This window comes from Carettochelys insculpta, chromosome 5, assembly GCF_033958435.1.
Source record: "Carettochelys insculpta isolate YL-2023 chromosome 5, ASM3395843v1, whole genome shotgun sequence".
NCBI classification, from domain to species: Eukaryota; Metazoa; Chordata; order Testudines; family Carettochelyidae; genus Carettochelys; species Carettochelys insculpta.
The window spans coordinates 124,592,472-124,607,833 of NC_134141.1; the positions used below are offsets into that span (position 1 = coordinate 124,592,472).

The 15,362-nt window shown below is 47.7% G+C and overlaps 1 protein-coding gene across 4 annotated transcripts in view; it reads right to left on the minus strand.

The window, feature by feature from the left end:
* The window catches only part of LOC142013262 (aquaporin-7-like), a 45,803-nt gene that overhangs the window by 12,018 nt on the left and 18,423 nt on the right, over positions 1-15,362 (minus strand). For 2 of the 4 annotated variants that reach the window (XM_074994418.1, XM_074994420.1), the window contains exons 2-6: positions 9,599-9,725; positions 6,647-6,784; positions 4,763-4,881; positions 3,673-3,890; positions 2,052-2,357 (exon numbers count right to left, since the gene is read on the minus strand). In XM_074994418.1, coding sequence (XP_074850519.1) covers positions 2,198-2,357; positions 3,673-3,890; positions 4,763-4,881; positions 6,647-6,784; positions 9,599-9,725 — 762 coding nt within the window. In that variant the 3' untranslated portion in view covers positions 2,052-2,197. Of the gene's footprint in view, positions 1-2,051; positions 2,358-3,668; positions 3,891-4,762; positions 4,882-6,646; positions 6,785-9,598; positions 9,726-15,362 lie in introns of those variants that run through there. The other 2 variants (XM_074994419.1, XM_074994421.1) reach the window with 2 other exon arrangements.

Here is a 15,362-nt window from a genome sequence, read left to right on the forward strand (position 1 = left end):
TCCAGTTCTGACTGGGTGTATCCCATCCCTTTAGTGTCTGTCTTCAGGTCTCTAAGCCAAAATGACCTTTGCATGCTCAAAACCATACCTGACATTGTGCCATCCGTGCAAGAGCTGTCCATGGCCAGAGCAGTGCAAAGGTACCAAGTCACCTCACATGATAACCAGGCAGACTAGCCAAGGACAGTGCTGTGAAACACTGATGTACGTCCAGCAGCACCTCAGCAAGCCCTCTTAAAAACATCCCTTTTTCATGGTCCTGAGCTGCTCTCCTCAGAAGTTCCCTGGCTCCAGGTTAACAGTCTGTCTGGGAACAATGTGGGGTCTGTGCTAGGTGCTAAGCGGCTCACTGACTCATGCAAATCTCACTAGGCATGCTCAACAACTTCCAGTGTCAGGCTTCTCAGGATCAGGCTCTATAAAAGCCTCCTCCCATCGAGGTTCCCAAATTGTAGGTCCGAGCCCACCGCTGGGTCTCAAAAAGTTTGCAGACAGATCAGGAGCTTGCTGCAGAGGGGTTCCCCAGGGGATAAGTGGGTGGGTTGGAGAATAAGCCTGCACCACCCTTATCCTACAGTAGCATCTTGTGTCCATGGGTCTAGGAGCTGGCCACAGCCCCACAGGACAAGAACTGCTGCTGCAGGGCGTGCGTGGGACGTGGTCATTCTGCAATGTGTGCATGTTGGGGCTACACCCCCAATACCAGGCAAGGACTAGGGCTGTGTTGCTGGAGCAGAGGAAGCTATTGCAGGTGGTCTGTGCCCCCTCAGCAGGGTGAGAGAGGTGACAGTGGCAGCAAGCCTATGCATTTTGGGACCCACCCCCTGCACCAATTTGGACCTGGGATGAGCAGCAAGACAAGACACAATGCAGTTGTGGGTCATTCCATGGCTAAATGTGTCCGAACCACTGTACTAACACAGTGCAGCCCAGCCACCCGTGTTCTAAACAAGAATCGCTCTGAGCAAGAACAACCTTGATGGCCAGTTTGTGACCAAATGGAACCCAGCCACTTTTCAAGGGCACCACCTCGACACCAGCAATGATCATTTACAAGGCAGGTGTCTCACTGCTAAAGGGACTGCATACCTGTCTAATCCCAAGCTGCTGCACAAAGTGTTGTATGGGTACAGCACTGGGAAGTATTAAGCCCTGTGTAAGCATTTTCATAAAGATTATAATATTTTCCTTCAACAGGGCTGGGGTTTGAAGCACACCAAGTCCTTCAAAGAGCACACGCACAAAACTCACGACAAGAATCTGTGCTGGGCCTCTGAGAGGCACAGCCTGGACTGGATTGCCATAGGGGTGTGGGCTAAAATGACTTTAAGATGATCCCCGTCTTAGGTAGCTCCCTATACCCCATTATAACTGAGGCAGCCCTGGGCTGCCCTGTGGATGACAACGCACTCAGCATCTCTGCAGTGCTGCTGCCAAGTCCTAACAAGTTCCTCTCCTCCTTGGCCCCGTCCTTAGCATGCCTTTTACACTAGTAGGTCGGCTGCCTCGCAGGGACCCCCTTCAGGCTGTTTCCTGTGACTCCTGTCCTAACGAAATCCTCCCCCAGCTGCATCTGGAGTTTTACGGTTCTTGGTCCACGCTCCAGCCCTTTTTGCCCCAACTGCCGTGGCTCTGAGGGTGGGTGACAGTCTTCCACGAGTCCCTGTATGTTCTGTGTAGTAGGGTTACACAAGAGGACAGTCAGTGAGCTGCTCACTGATTCCTCTTCTGATCTGAGCTAGAGAATTTTGCATCTAGGACACGAGAGAATTGCCTGTGTAGAGTCACCTGACTTGGGTTTGTTTGTTGGGGGGGTTGGTTTTGTTTTGTTTTTTTCCATCTGAGTGATTGATTTGGTGTATTATTTCCATACAGAAAAAAAAAAGTTAAGAAACTTACATTTCCATTAAAATTTTAAGACAGAGCCACTTCTGTCCCCCCAACTCCACACTGTTCTGCCCTCCAGAAAGCCCAGCTAGTCTGACTGAGTTGCACAGACTTTTAAAACCCACCCTTCATTTTAATACCTCCAGATCACGCGAGTAAAAATAATGACGGGACAACTGATGTCCCTTGGCTATTACTGAGTCACTTATCAAGTGTTCTTTAATTAGTGGCATGAAATCAGATCCAGTGATGAAGTCATGTGGTGGATCAAACTTTCCTTTTTCAGCTTTGTGCCAGGAACGCTGAGCCGTTAGACAGGAGCAGTCTGCAATTTACCCTTTCCTTTTTCATCTCTGCCTTCCAGGGCAGCCTGGTTATGAAAGTCAATTGCAAGTTTGTAGACTAAGGCACCAGCCAGACTTCCCAGTGTTGGAGCTACAATTGGGACCCACCACCAGTAATTGCCAGCCCTAAAAGAAAAGACAGAACAAGTCTTAGGTGAATCAGATTTGACCGAAACATTTCTTTTGCTGCCATATTTCTCCCTAGGTAGGCGAAGTTTTGTCTTTGAGCCAGAGTTGCATTCTATTCTTGCACAGTTATTCTTCCCCACAGAAAGCACTCGTTCTGCAGGGAGGTGCACTATGGTTTTATTTTGCATGATTATAGAGCTTTCTGTCTAAGAATCTCAAAGACTTTGAGGGCTTGATCCAAAAATCGGTGGAAAGATTTTCCTGGATTTCAATGGCCTTTGGATCAGACACTAGATGAAGAAAGCTCAAAATAGTATCTGAGGCAGAAAAGTATTCCTAATAGTTTCCAGATGGGATTACACAGAGAGAAGGTAAATACCTTTCCCCAGATGACACAGGAAACCTATTTCAGCATAAGAAGTAGAACCAGAGGTGGGAAAAGTACCCAAAAAGTTATTTGAGTAAAAGTACAGCTGCTTGCGGGGGGATGGGGGGTAATTAAGTAAAAGTCTGCTTGTCCATCTGGAAGACTACTTGAGTAAAAGTGAAATGGTATCACATCTTGATTGTACTCAAGTATCCAGAAGTGAAAACAGCTGCCCTATGGAGACCCAAGTATACTTCTGGATAGTTGAATACAATTGAAGATGTGATACTTTTGCACTTTTACTTAATTACATTTTCCCCAAAGCAGCTGTACTTTTACTCAAGTAACTTTTCTGGGTACTTTTTCCACCTCTGAGTAGCACCCAGATTGAAGTCCTTTGCTATAATGGAAATCACAATTTGCAAGCTGCCGTACATTGAAACCAAGTGGGTATGTAATTTAATCTTATTGTGACTGGCATTTGCCTGTGTCCACATCTGCTACAAGTCCATCCCAGTGCTGTTGAAATGGGATTGGATTAGATGATGGCTCAATCTGAGCTACTATTTTAAAATACGCTAAACAGAGCTGCCAAAATTGGACCTGTTTTCAGTGCCAGCCACGCTGACTGCAGGATGGCTATTTGGGACATACAAAGGAGCAGCATTCTCACTGGAGCAGGGAACCAACCTGTGCACTCAGATTCCAACTAGCCAAGATTAGTATCGGAGGGGTAGCCGTGTTAGTCTGGATCTGCAACAGCAATGAAGGGTCCTGTGGCACCTTATAGATAAGGTGCCACAGGACCCTTCGTTGCTGTCAAAGATTAGTGTCTCCCTTGAAGAGCTTTTAAATGAGGGGCAATAGATTGTATCTTGTGCTAATACATATTTCAGGTCGTGCATTTGTGGTATGTACAAAGTAAAAGGAAAGAAGATGACCTACCTAAAGACTTCAAGTCCCCAGCCTGCCATGGCTGTAAAGATCCTTGGAGGCAGGTCCCTGGAGGGGTTTATTGCATAGCCAGTGTTTAATCCCATCGTCATGCCAATCGCTATCACCAGGAGCCCAGTGACAATCGCCTCAGTACCCTGTAGGGCTCCAGAGTTTTTCTTGTCAAAGATGGCAAGAATGCACAGCATAAGCACCATTGTGGCAAGGAACTGTGGGATTGGGAGAAAGGAAAGGTCAGTAGAGAAGCACATGTCAAGGCCAGGAGGAGTCACTGGGCCATGGGCAGGAACAGAGCCCAGAGGCAGGAATCAGGCCTGAAGCAAAGCTCATCTCTGGGCAGCCTCATCATGACAAGTGACCTACAGCGGCTGCTTGGCCGGCCTTACCCCTGATTAGCTAGACCAGCTAAATCAACTGCCAGCAGATTGATCGCGAAGCATGGATCCTCACTATAATGTAGCGAGCGGCCCCCCCAACCGCCCCCCAAACCACTCATAGACCCCCCCCATTCAGACCCCCAAAGCATTCATGGACCCCCATCAAAGCTATTCTAGCTGCTATGTACACTACATTAAATTAAAAAGGAAACCACAACATAGATTTTTGGACAGCAACTAACAACATTATCGGAAGATACTTAATTTAAAAATACCAATTGATTGCAGCTTTGCAATTTAGTTACAACTTATTTCCTAGGACCATTTTTATTTGTCTTTTATATTTTTCATGGACCCCCTGCAATCCCCTGGCAGACCCCCCAGGGGTCCATGGACTCTAGATTGGGAACCACTGGTGTAGATGTAGCCTGAGGCTCCAGCCACCCTCCTCTGCACTCTGGTTATGTGAGCCCACCTGCCTGTTAAGCCACAGGCCTGCAGCTGGTCACCTTTAAAACCAGTCCTTTGTGCCGCAGCCAAACATCCTCCACTGTACACTCTCCAGGGCAGTTGAGGAATCTGACGATGCTATTGCTGCTGAATAATAACTATTCTTTGCATTAAACCTGTGGAAGCACCTCGTCACCACACCAGGGACCCATGAGCGCAGCTGTGCTCCACACGCAGAAGTTCTGGGCACTGACCTCATCTACAAATCCCCCCAGCAGAGTCATATACGGAGCAGGATAGGTGGCAAAGATCCCAGCTGTGCCATTAAGTCCGGTCACGTAGAAATTTCCGCCCGTAAAATCACACAGCGCATCTAGGAGAAAGGGGAAGTCAGGGGTTAAGGCTGGCCCGCCCTGGGCCCCTCACAGTGCGGGGCTGAGTAAGGCCGTGAGATTTAATTGGGCACTTTTAGAAAAGTCATGGACTAAAAACAAAAAAAAAATCACCAACTGTGCCCTGTCCATGACTTACATTGACTCTTGGGGGAGAAGCACTGCAAGAAGCAAAGGGAGGTGGGAGTGGGGAGAGGAGACCCAGGAGGCCAGTAGCTGCTGTGGCCACTACTGGGGAGAGTTCCAGGGGGACAGCGGGCTGCTCTGGCTGCCACTGGAGAGGGGTTACACTCCATGGGCCATCCCTCCTGGAGGCCAGATGCATCAGCTGCTGCTCAGGCAAGCAGAGCAAGATGCTCACACCCTGCCCGCCCTCAGGACAGACACCAGGCAGACGGGAGGAGGGAGAAAGACACAGCCAAGCCACTACTCTTATTCCAGGAAAGTGAGTGAGTTCATTGATCTCTTTTCTCCTAAGACTTTGCCCAGAGGAGTTTTATTATGGCCACAGGCTCTCGGACAGGCAGGGGCGTGGATGTGGACTTTGCAGGCATTGCTAAGGAAAGCACTGAGGCCACTTGGGAAGAACAGCGGCTCCTTCTCTGCTCCCCCGCAGCCTTTTCAGACATGCTAGAGGTGGCTCCTAGCGCCCCTTGGCCCCTGGGAATTGCTGGCAGTGAAACACATACCAGTCCCAGTGGAGATCAACAGCAGCTGCAGCTGCTCAGGAGCTTTTAAAAGCAGACTACATGCACCTGCCTGCGATGCTAAGTCTGCACCCCTCCCTTAGGGAACCAGAGCTCACCACAATAACCCCAGCCTTTGGGATTCATAGCCCACCGGCCTGCAACGTTCTGTGTTTGCGGTGGCATTTCGAGACCTCTGAAAGCATCAGCTGGCTCCGAATGCAGCCGCCTGACCCCAGGGCAGCTTTATGCAATGGGACTACATTAACACTTGCTCTCCAGCAAATGCACTGGCTTCCCAGGAGTATATTGGTGGTGAGCTAGAAAGGATGGCTTCACCGCAGTGTAAGTCCAGGGTTTGAGGTCATGCCTAACACTCCTTTTACCTACACACAAAGCACACTATGCCAGAGTCCCACAACCGGGGTGGAGGGGCTGAGCATGAGTCAAGATGAGATTCAAGGTTCCAGCTCCTATTGCTTTGCAGTGTATAAACAGCGCCATTGGACTCATGCTCTGGGAGTCCACCAAAAGTATCCCACAGTCTCACTTTCTTTGTTCTTTGCCCAGTCAAACGTTTTCCCATGTTGCACCACGAACAAAGGGTTAGAGCAGCCACGTTTGGGGAGGAAGTCTGGAACATGGGTGAACAGACTCACGGTCATATCATCCAGTGCAAATGCTGGAAATGCAGATTAGCTCCTAGGGTTATCACTCCCTTGGGGTTACAGATGAATTTAGCTGCTCAACCCCTAGGTTAACAGACACAGGACATGCTAACTCACGTTCCACCACCCCTGGGCTTACACTGCAATGTAGACATGCCCCACGTGGCTAGCCAAGGATGGGCTTCTTGCTCAAGACTCAGTAGACGAGGTAGCAGAGGAGCAAATTAATGGTTCCAGAATCTAGCTGTCCAGAAGCTGCGCGCAGGCATTCCCAGCTGAGAACTCAACTGGCCTTCTGATCACAGCACAAAGCCCATAGCTTGTCAGGAGCCTGCCAGAGGTGAATCAACCCATTCCCAGCAATTACCACAGTGCTGGAAATTCCGCCATACCATAATACATGCAATACATTAAGGATGAGGCCAAAAAGGAGCCCAGGAACTGGCCAATGATGTAAGCTGGCAGCTTTCTCCAGGGAAGATTTCCCAGGACACAGTGTGTGACAGTGATGGCAGCATTCATGTGAGCACCTGTTTAAAAAGCATACATACATATAAATTCTCTCTCATGCACACATATTACTTCTGCTTTATAAATAATACATCTATATTAGTGCCACTGTTCTGAAGCCCCCTCATTGGTGGACTAGAACCCAGGACCCTTGTCTCCTACAGTACCAATGTCTAAGAATTCAGACACATCTGTCCACTCTAGACAAGGCCTCCCATGACCTGAGCAGATTTCCCTTTCATTTCCAACACACCTTCCCTACCCCCGCCCCCCACCAACTCTGGAACTCTCTGTTACCCATCAAACCTTAAAAACTCACAAACAAAAATCCCTCCTTTGGTGATCTTATGACCAAGGATTTCCTTGAATATCCTGTCACTGTGGGCCCCAGTCTCTTCTGTCAGTGCAGTTGAATGCACAGGTTAGAGAAGAAAGGGAGGAGTGGCCAACCATGAGGCAGATGTGATATTATTGCCCTAAACCACCATCCCCCATAGGTACCTGAGCGTGCGTCTGACTCATAAGTCATTAGCTATTGTATCTCACTGGCACTACTCTTTATAGAATAGGTGATAAGAGCTCTGACTTTGCAGTGGGTAACATCTGTGCCCCGAGCCTCTATACAGAATGAGCAGTCCTGTGGCACCTTGGAGACTAACAAATATATTAGGTCATGAGCTTTAGTAGGAAAATCCATTTCTTCAGGTTTTCCCCACAAAAGCTCATGACCTAATAAATTCGCTAGTCAGTAAAGTGCCATGGCAGGGCTATGGCCTGAAGAAGTGAGTCTGTCCCACGAAAGCTCACCACCTAAAAATTTATTTTGTCTGTCTTTAAAGTGCTACTGAACAGCCTTTTTGTTTTGATAGACTATAGACTAACATAACTATCTCTCTGTTACTATTCTACATGATGATCTGCATCTGAGCTGTAACTTGATTTGTCTGTCTCTCTATTACATCCCTATGTTTCTCCAGGGACTGCCTGCTAGGGTGGGAGGGTGTCACTTGAAACTCCTGGAAGCATTTTAAACTGGGCAACATGGACGCGTTGTGTGGTTTCCAATCACTGTGGAGTAGGACGGTGTCTCACCACGGGAGAGAAACTCTGGGTATGTCTACACTCCTGGGATCTTCTGGAGTTTGATTTAGTGCACCTAGTGGGAACGCGCTAAATCAAGCTGTCATGGCACTGCTGTTGACCATGGTACTCTTGGCAGTCATGAGGAGGAAAGGAAGTCAACAGAAGAAACTCTCCCATTGACTTCCTGCTGCAGGGATGGCAGCAAAAATCGGTTTTAGATACATCGACTCCAGCTACGCGAGTCTCATAGCTAGATTTGAGTCTCTGGGACATTATTGGGTATTTTAATTAAACATGAAAACCAGCTCTGTAACCACTGTATTAAGTTTGCACCAAATCTTGTGCCAAGCGGGCCAAGCGAAGTGTCTAACGAAAAGTGGTGATTCACTGAATCTGATTATGCTACTTGTCTATCTGTGCCATTTGTGTATGTGAAGTCACAGATATTGGCTCTATGGCTGTAGAAGAAATGTTTTAGTGCTGGGATTCACAGTGGAAGGTGTGGTCACCTCCCAGTCAGGCGACATGGATTGAACAAAGGAACAGAGACTCAAACTTTGACTGAGAAGTGCTGTCTAACTAGGCAGTCAATGGCAGAACGCCCCAGAAGGCAACCTGATCAGGTGATCCTCCACTGAGTACCTGCTGAGGAGGAGAAAGATTCCCTCCAAATGGCAGATGACCCAGGCAGTGGCCATCTTTGTCTTTCAGTCCTCATGAACTAAGCCTGCCTAGACTGGGGATCCATCCCTCAGAGGATGTATTTTCAGAGACAGCCGATGATACTAGCTGCTATCTTAATCATTTTGACGGCTGTATGTAATTTAACCACTATAACAATGTTTCTTTCTCACCCTATGCTTACTTTCTTTCTTTCTTAATAACCCTTTGGATTTTAGATTCTAAAGGATTGGCGCAGCATGCTGTGGTGGGTAAAGTCTAAGTATATATTGACCTGGGACTGTGGCTGGTCCCTCTCAGGGCTGGAAGAATCTGTGTGGATTTGGTGAAATAGGTTTTCATAAACTGTCACCTGCATAAGAGGGCTGGTGGTTTGGGCATGGAGACAGCTAGAGAATCTGTGGGTTTGCTTATGTGTCTCCTAGTGTAGACCTGGCCCCTGGTTTTCTCCAAATGCTCCTGTTGGGAGTGGGGTTTGCCCCACACCCTCCAGCACCACCATGGAATGAACATGTGGGACCATCTCTAGACAAAGGGATCCCAGACCCTGGACAGATGCAGGAGAGGCACAGGCCCATCTGAGCAGAAGTGGGATGGATCCATGGATAGAGTCCAGCACAGGGCCTCCTTGCTCCATGCAGCCTCTACAGGCATGGAACCTCCTCCCCTCAATATTCCCGCTTTTCAACGTCTCAGTTCCCAGGTGTGTGGCAAGGCCCTCCCTGCAGCCACTCGTTCAATGTGCTTTGGCCTGCGCTACTTGGAGAGCAAAGCACCAGTTCCTTTTGGAAGGAGTACTGAGCATCCCCCGTGCGTGCCCCAGAGTGGCAGATGCTGAGTGCTATGCAGGATCAGGCCCCTAGCAGAGTAAGGAAGCAACTCACACACTCAGCTGTACCTCTGGCTCCCTTATAGAAGACTCCATTGAGCTTCCTGCATGCCACCCAGTAGGCTATATCCAGTGTCCCTATGGGAATCTGCCACTGCCTCCTGGGCTGGAGAGTGGCCTATGACAGGGAATGCACCACCACAATCCTGGTACTAGCACACTTCACTGCTGCCCTACTCACCGGAGATGCTGCCAGCTGCATGAATCCCCATAGTGACACCAATTCCAAATGCCAAGTTGATGCTCAGATACTCGCCAAACTTTTGTTTTCCTAATGTCACCTGGGCCACTCCACCTATACCAAAGAACTAAGGCAGAGAAAAAGAGTTCTGTGTCACACCTTTGGCCAGAGCTACAGCAGCACAGCTGAGAGGTCCCCACCCCCTAAAAATCCATCACCTCGCCTTGCCAGCTCATTTCAGAGCATCTTCTTTCCCAAAGGTAAGTCAGCAGGAAGCCCAAGCACCAAACACAGAGCAAAGCCTGTACAAAATAATAATAGCCATATTTTTGCATTTATTGGCAATGCATGCCTGGGAAACTCAGGCCATTCCCTGGTAGGAGACCTTGAAATACACAGATGGAAAGATGTTTTGTCCCTCTTTAGGCAGAAATCTAGCTGAGAAACAGGAGGGCTCAGACCTGTACCTGTTTCTATGGTCAATCACTGTGTGCGGGAAGTCACACCAAAGCCAGGCATGATCACATCAATAAGAGGGGAGATTGTGTGATCCGGAGTCAAAATTTGAGCAGCTGTTGCAACCACAGACGTATTCTCAGTTTGCTTTTATTACAATCAATGTGTTCTACTGCCAGAAGTAGGTTTTTGCAAATGTCAATTAACCCTCAACAAGCCTGGGAGATGGGTAAGGATTATTGTTCCCATTTTACAGGGAAGATTTTAAAAAGTGGTAATTGTATGAGGTGAGATTAGAAGGTGAGAGGTTGTTTCCCCAGTTCTGTGCTTCGATCCTTGTGCTTCACTTCTTTGCCACTCTACCCATCTGTAAAATGAGTGTAGTCAGAGGGGCCAACAGCTTTTGCTGGGCAAAGTGGCAGAGGGGGCTCTATGCTCCTGGAAGTGGTGTGGCCTTGGGTGGAGAGGGAAGGTCTGGGGCAGCCAGCCCTTGGTGCTGCTCAGAGTGCACCATGCCATGTGCATGCCTCCCCTGCCCTACCCAGGCAGCCCTCAGAGCCACCCAGCACACACATTGGTGGTGCTCTGGCAGTGCTTTAGAGGGCCTGAAGCTCTAGACGACAATGCTGCTGTAGAACTGTTGGGCCCCAGCACAATCACCCCACCTGTCTGCAGGCCTGGCGATAACAATGCCAACCTGCATCATATGTGCAGAGTCAGCAGAGATGCCCCCTTGATGACCTTAACCTCCCTGGATAGTCAACAATGGATTTAAAAGTGGCCATTCCTCTAGAAAAGAATTTTTCCACCAGATTGCAGAGGGCAATGCCTGAAATGGAATTCATTTGCAAATTTGACACCTTTAACGTTGACCTGACTAGAGAGCCTAACTATCTTATGCATTACACAGGCAATTTCCCCACCTTTGAAACTCACAGGAATGAGACACATCCTACTTTCATTTGCTCCATTAATTGGTCCTGCTACAGACAGATCACCATCACCATCACCACCACCTCCTCCTCGCTATATAAACCCTGGATTTTGATTTTTCTCTCCATTTTCCTTCTGATGAAGTGGGCTTTACCCACAAAACCATATGGACCTAATCAATTTGTTAGTCTCTAAGGTGCCACAGGACTGCTTGTTACCGTAGCATAACAGGCTTCTTGTTACCAATTAGCTGCTGCTTGGTGTTATTTAGAACAGAGGTGAGCAAAGCGGGGGACTAGGCCCCCTCGGGGAAGCGTGACATTTCTTAAGGAGGGCTCAGCATGATCGGCTGCTGGGTCTCAGGCTCATCCATCTGATTAAAAATGCTGAAATATGTTACTGTATTTATGTCTGTGTATTCCCATTTACAGACCAACACTTCTACATTCTACAGACTTATTTTCTTACATATGCCAAAAGGGTTTTTTTGTTTGTTTTTTTATGAAAATAACTGAACTGTCCATCAGTTTGGATTACATTACTCAGGTAGAAGGACCCCTGCTAACTGCAGAGATGAAAAGTGGAGCTCAGTGTAAAATTTTTGCTCACCCAATTTAGTATATGTTTGTTATTCTTTCACAGAATAGAATTAGAACGGTTATTTCATCCCCCAGGTTGCTCCCTTCTGTCCTGATCTCTGCCTCTGTAACCTTCTGTCTGGTCTCTTTTACCTTGGGGCATTCTCATAGACCCTCAAGACTCATACAAAGCTACCAGATATGATAACCACAACTTTAAGTTAACCATTAATGACCTGCCAAAGCTACAGGCACTGAAGGGGATACAGAATGAGAGCAGCACACGGGTGAACCTGACGTCCACTAGAGAAATGTACAGCTCAGCCACGCGCGTACTTTTACAAAAGGCGTCCCTTACCATCAGGAGGAATGTTGCCAAGGCCTCTGCCAGCCCCTCTCTGACAGTTCTGTTTTTAATGGTGAGCGCTTTCTTAATTTTCTCCAGCATTTTGCTTTCTGTCTTCGGTTCACAGCCTGCAGTGTCCCTGTTGCAAGAGCAGATCTCATTGCACAGAACTGAGTTACCCTTTGAAACTTCGCCTTCCCTTCTCTCTCTCGCAGCTCAGCTCATTTGGTTAAAGAGAAACAAACCAATGAAGGAACCATGAGCTCAAAAGTCCTCTCACTCTTCTGCTTTTTTTTTTTTTTTTTAACTTTTTGTTTTTGCATTGGGGACTATCAGGGCAATTATGAAGTTAATGAATATGATACAGATTTGCATTTTAGCTCTGAGACACAACAAACCTGGCATGTCTCAATTAAGAGTGCGTGCCCATGGAGATGGAACTATAAACATCCTGGCTGCATTCCTGGAACCTCACTAATTCTTCATTCTTTTACACAAGGCACAAGCCAATAAACACTTCATATTATCAGTGTTTTGTATGACAACAATCAGGTTCATATGGAAGTGCCACTGCCCTTTAATGGATGGAATTGGGAGTACTCAAGAGTGTGTCGTAGGCTCTGTACCGAAACCAGCTCATGAGGATTTTCCCTTGGCTTCTGTGCTGTTGGTGCAAGAGGCTAGCTCTGCCGCTTCTGTCTCTTTGGAGTTGCAGGTGTCTCTGGTATGCAGAAAAGTGACCTTTGTGGAAAATCAAGTGGCCAGAGATTTGCTACTGTATAATATTTCAATTCAGAGGATGTTTCTACAGGAGAATGTTTGAATAATTCCATAGCTGGGGCTCTTCCTTTTGAACCAATATGAAACTATCATAAACATCCTCTTGACTTCATCTCCTTCTCTACGTCTCAGGTCCCAGGAAATCCATTTTATGATTGTGAATTTCTAGATTTATTATTTTCTGCTTTCAGGTTTTTTTTCATTTTTTAAAAAATAATTCCGTCTTCATGGAGCTCATCATCGTTGCTTGATACACTGACAACGATTAAATCACCTCCTTTAAGTGCACGACAATGTTCAGAACTGGATTGCAACGGGGAGAACTGATTTAACAAAAAAATCCTACAATTTAAACCAAATTCCTTCAGAAGACACAGTATTCAGTAACAGCAGCACATCTGAAATTACTTTTTAAAGAGGCACACAGTATGACGACCAAACTGACACTGCTGAACAGTAATACCAGAAGTTCATAAAAGTGGTGGTGGAGTGCATGGGAGAGAATGAGAGAGATCGTGTGTGTTGGGGAAGCAAGTGCCAGAGGCTGCTGCAGAGACAGGTAAACCCCACCTCCTCACTCCAGCTCTGCAGAGAGCGGGTGCATCACAGGGAAAGGGGGACACTCTGCCACTAGCCTCCTCCCCCAACTCTGCACAGCACTGCCGATGAGGAGGCTTTCAGGAGCAGCGGACTCTCAAGTTTGGCTGCAGGTGGTTCGGTCCTGCAGCCTGGTCTGCCTGCCACTGCACTCCTAGCGCCAGGAAGAGCCGGACAAAGTCCTGGCTGGGATGATTTAGTTGGGTTGATCCTGCTTTGGGCAGGGGGCTGGACTCAATGACCTTCTGAGGTCCCTTCCCGCCCTAGGATTCTATGGTTCTAGGACTCCTCCTTAATGCTTTGAGTCCCTGAGTCTGTCTGCCTTTTCCTTAATGCCATGTTTATGCGGCTCTGTAAGTGCCATCCACGCGTGTGCAGTCAGAGCTCTCTGTACACTGCCATCGATCCATGTAACTCCAACCCCCCGCCCATGGTCCTGTAAAAACTAACTCATGTAAAACACTGACGTCGTCTTCCATGAGCGAGGTTGTTCTCATAGGATAACGTAACAGCCCACAGGCAGAGTCCGACCTGGAACCTCTGGAGCGTAATGAAGGAGCCCCTACAATTTGAGCTCAAAGCCACCGGCTCTCAGCTAAGGCTCATTTGTTTCTCTCTGTAAGAGGCCTAGGTGCCACTACGTGGGACAGTGACCCACACCTAGGTTTGTGGGTTTGAATAACACCTTTTAGCTAAAGATAGTTGACTGTGAGTGACCTTGTGGTTTAAATCAGTGGTCCAGAGGCCACAAACTGGTTTCAGGGTCCACCCACCTAGAGCTCTTCCAGCCTGCGACTGAAGCCCTAGCCTTGCCCTGCTGACCTCCAGGCCCTGGAGACCAGCCCCACATCTCAATGGCTGAAGCCCTGAGCACCATAGCTCCATAACTTACACAAAGCCAACAGCGGAAGTCAGGAGCCAGGAACTATCCCCCAATTCTCACTGGATCCTACAGTTTTTATAGTGTGTTGTGGGGCAGCCTCAGAAAGAATAAGTGTGGGCACCTTGCATTTAAATAGGCTAAGGGTTTAGAAGGTATAATACAAACACATGGCTGGAGTAGTCAACAAGAACAACATAAAAGTAACCACACACTCGCACCACAGAATCCCAACATCAGGAGATGGAATATGCCCATTAGCTAGTCCCCATCTCTTGCCAGTGCAAGACTGAAAAAATTCAGCTGATGGGGCTTGCACAATCTGTCTGAAGATGATTCCCCAGCTTCATCGATCTCTCTCAGGAGAAGTTTGCCTCATATTCAGCCTGAACTTTCCTTTTCTTAATGTGATCCCACTGCTTCCAGTAATATCCATGTACATCTTTACAACTATTTGTCATGTTCACCCTCCACATACCTTCAGGCCACTCTCAAGCACAATTCTTGGTTGTCATTAAAATTCAACACCTTTAAGACCCTTTCTCCTCAGTCTGGTTCCCCAGCTCCTGGCTTTCTCGTCTTCCTCCTCTCTGCACTTTCTGCAATGTGGCAGTGTTCTGTTGTTGCCAGGGGGCCCAGAAAGATCACAGAATTACAAGTGCAGTCCCACACATGCCCCATAAAGAGGCTCTGTTACCTCTCCACTGTGTCACACGATGTCATTGCAGCTGATGCATCCAACGTTCCATATGTGATGTTACTGCACAGCACAGATGTGGCTTTCGGGGTCCATCCTGACCAACAAGAAGATCTGTCACCACCTGCCCTGTGATTTAGGAAACCTTTGTACTATGCAGCCAGGGTACACTTCCCTGACACCAACACCCTGCCCACAAGCATAAGGTCGCATGGTAGCTCTCACCAGCCTAGTTACACTTTACAGGGTGACACCAGGAGCCCTTCCAGTTTGGGGTCTTCCCACATTTGACTCCCCCAAGTTCTTACAGACACTGTTCCCCTCTGGTTTGTCAGCCTCAGAGGTATGCAACGAGCCCCACAAGGATCCTCTCACTTCGGCACACATTTTGCACATCAGACACCTGCCTGGGATGAATATTTAAAAAAAAATTCTAAATTAATCCCAGATTCAAAGGTGAAACAGTGAAATAAACATGTCCAAGTTACCCAGCAAAT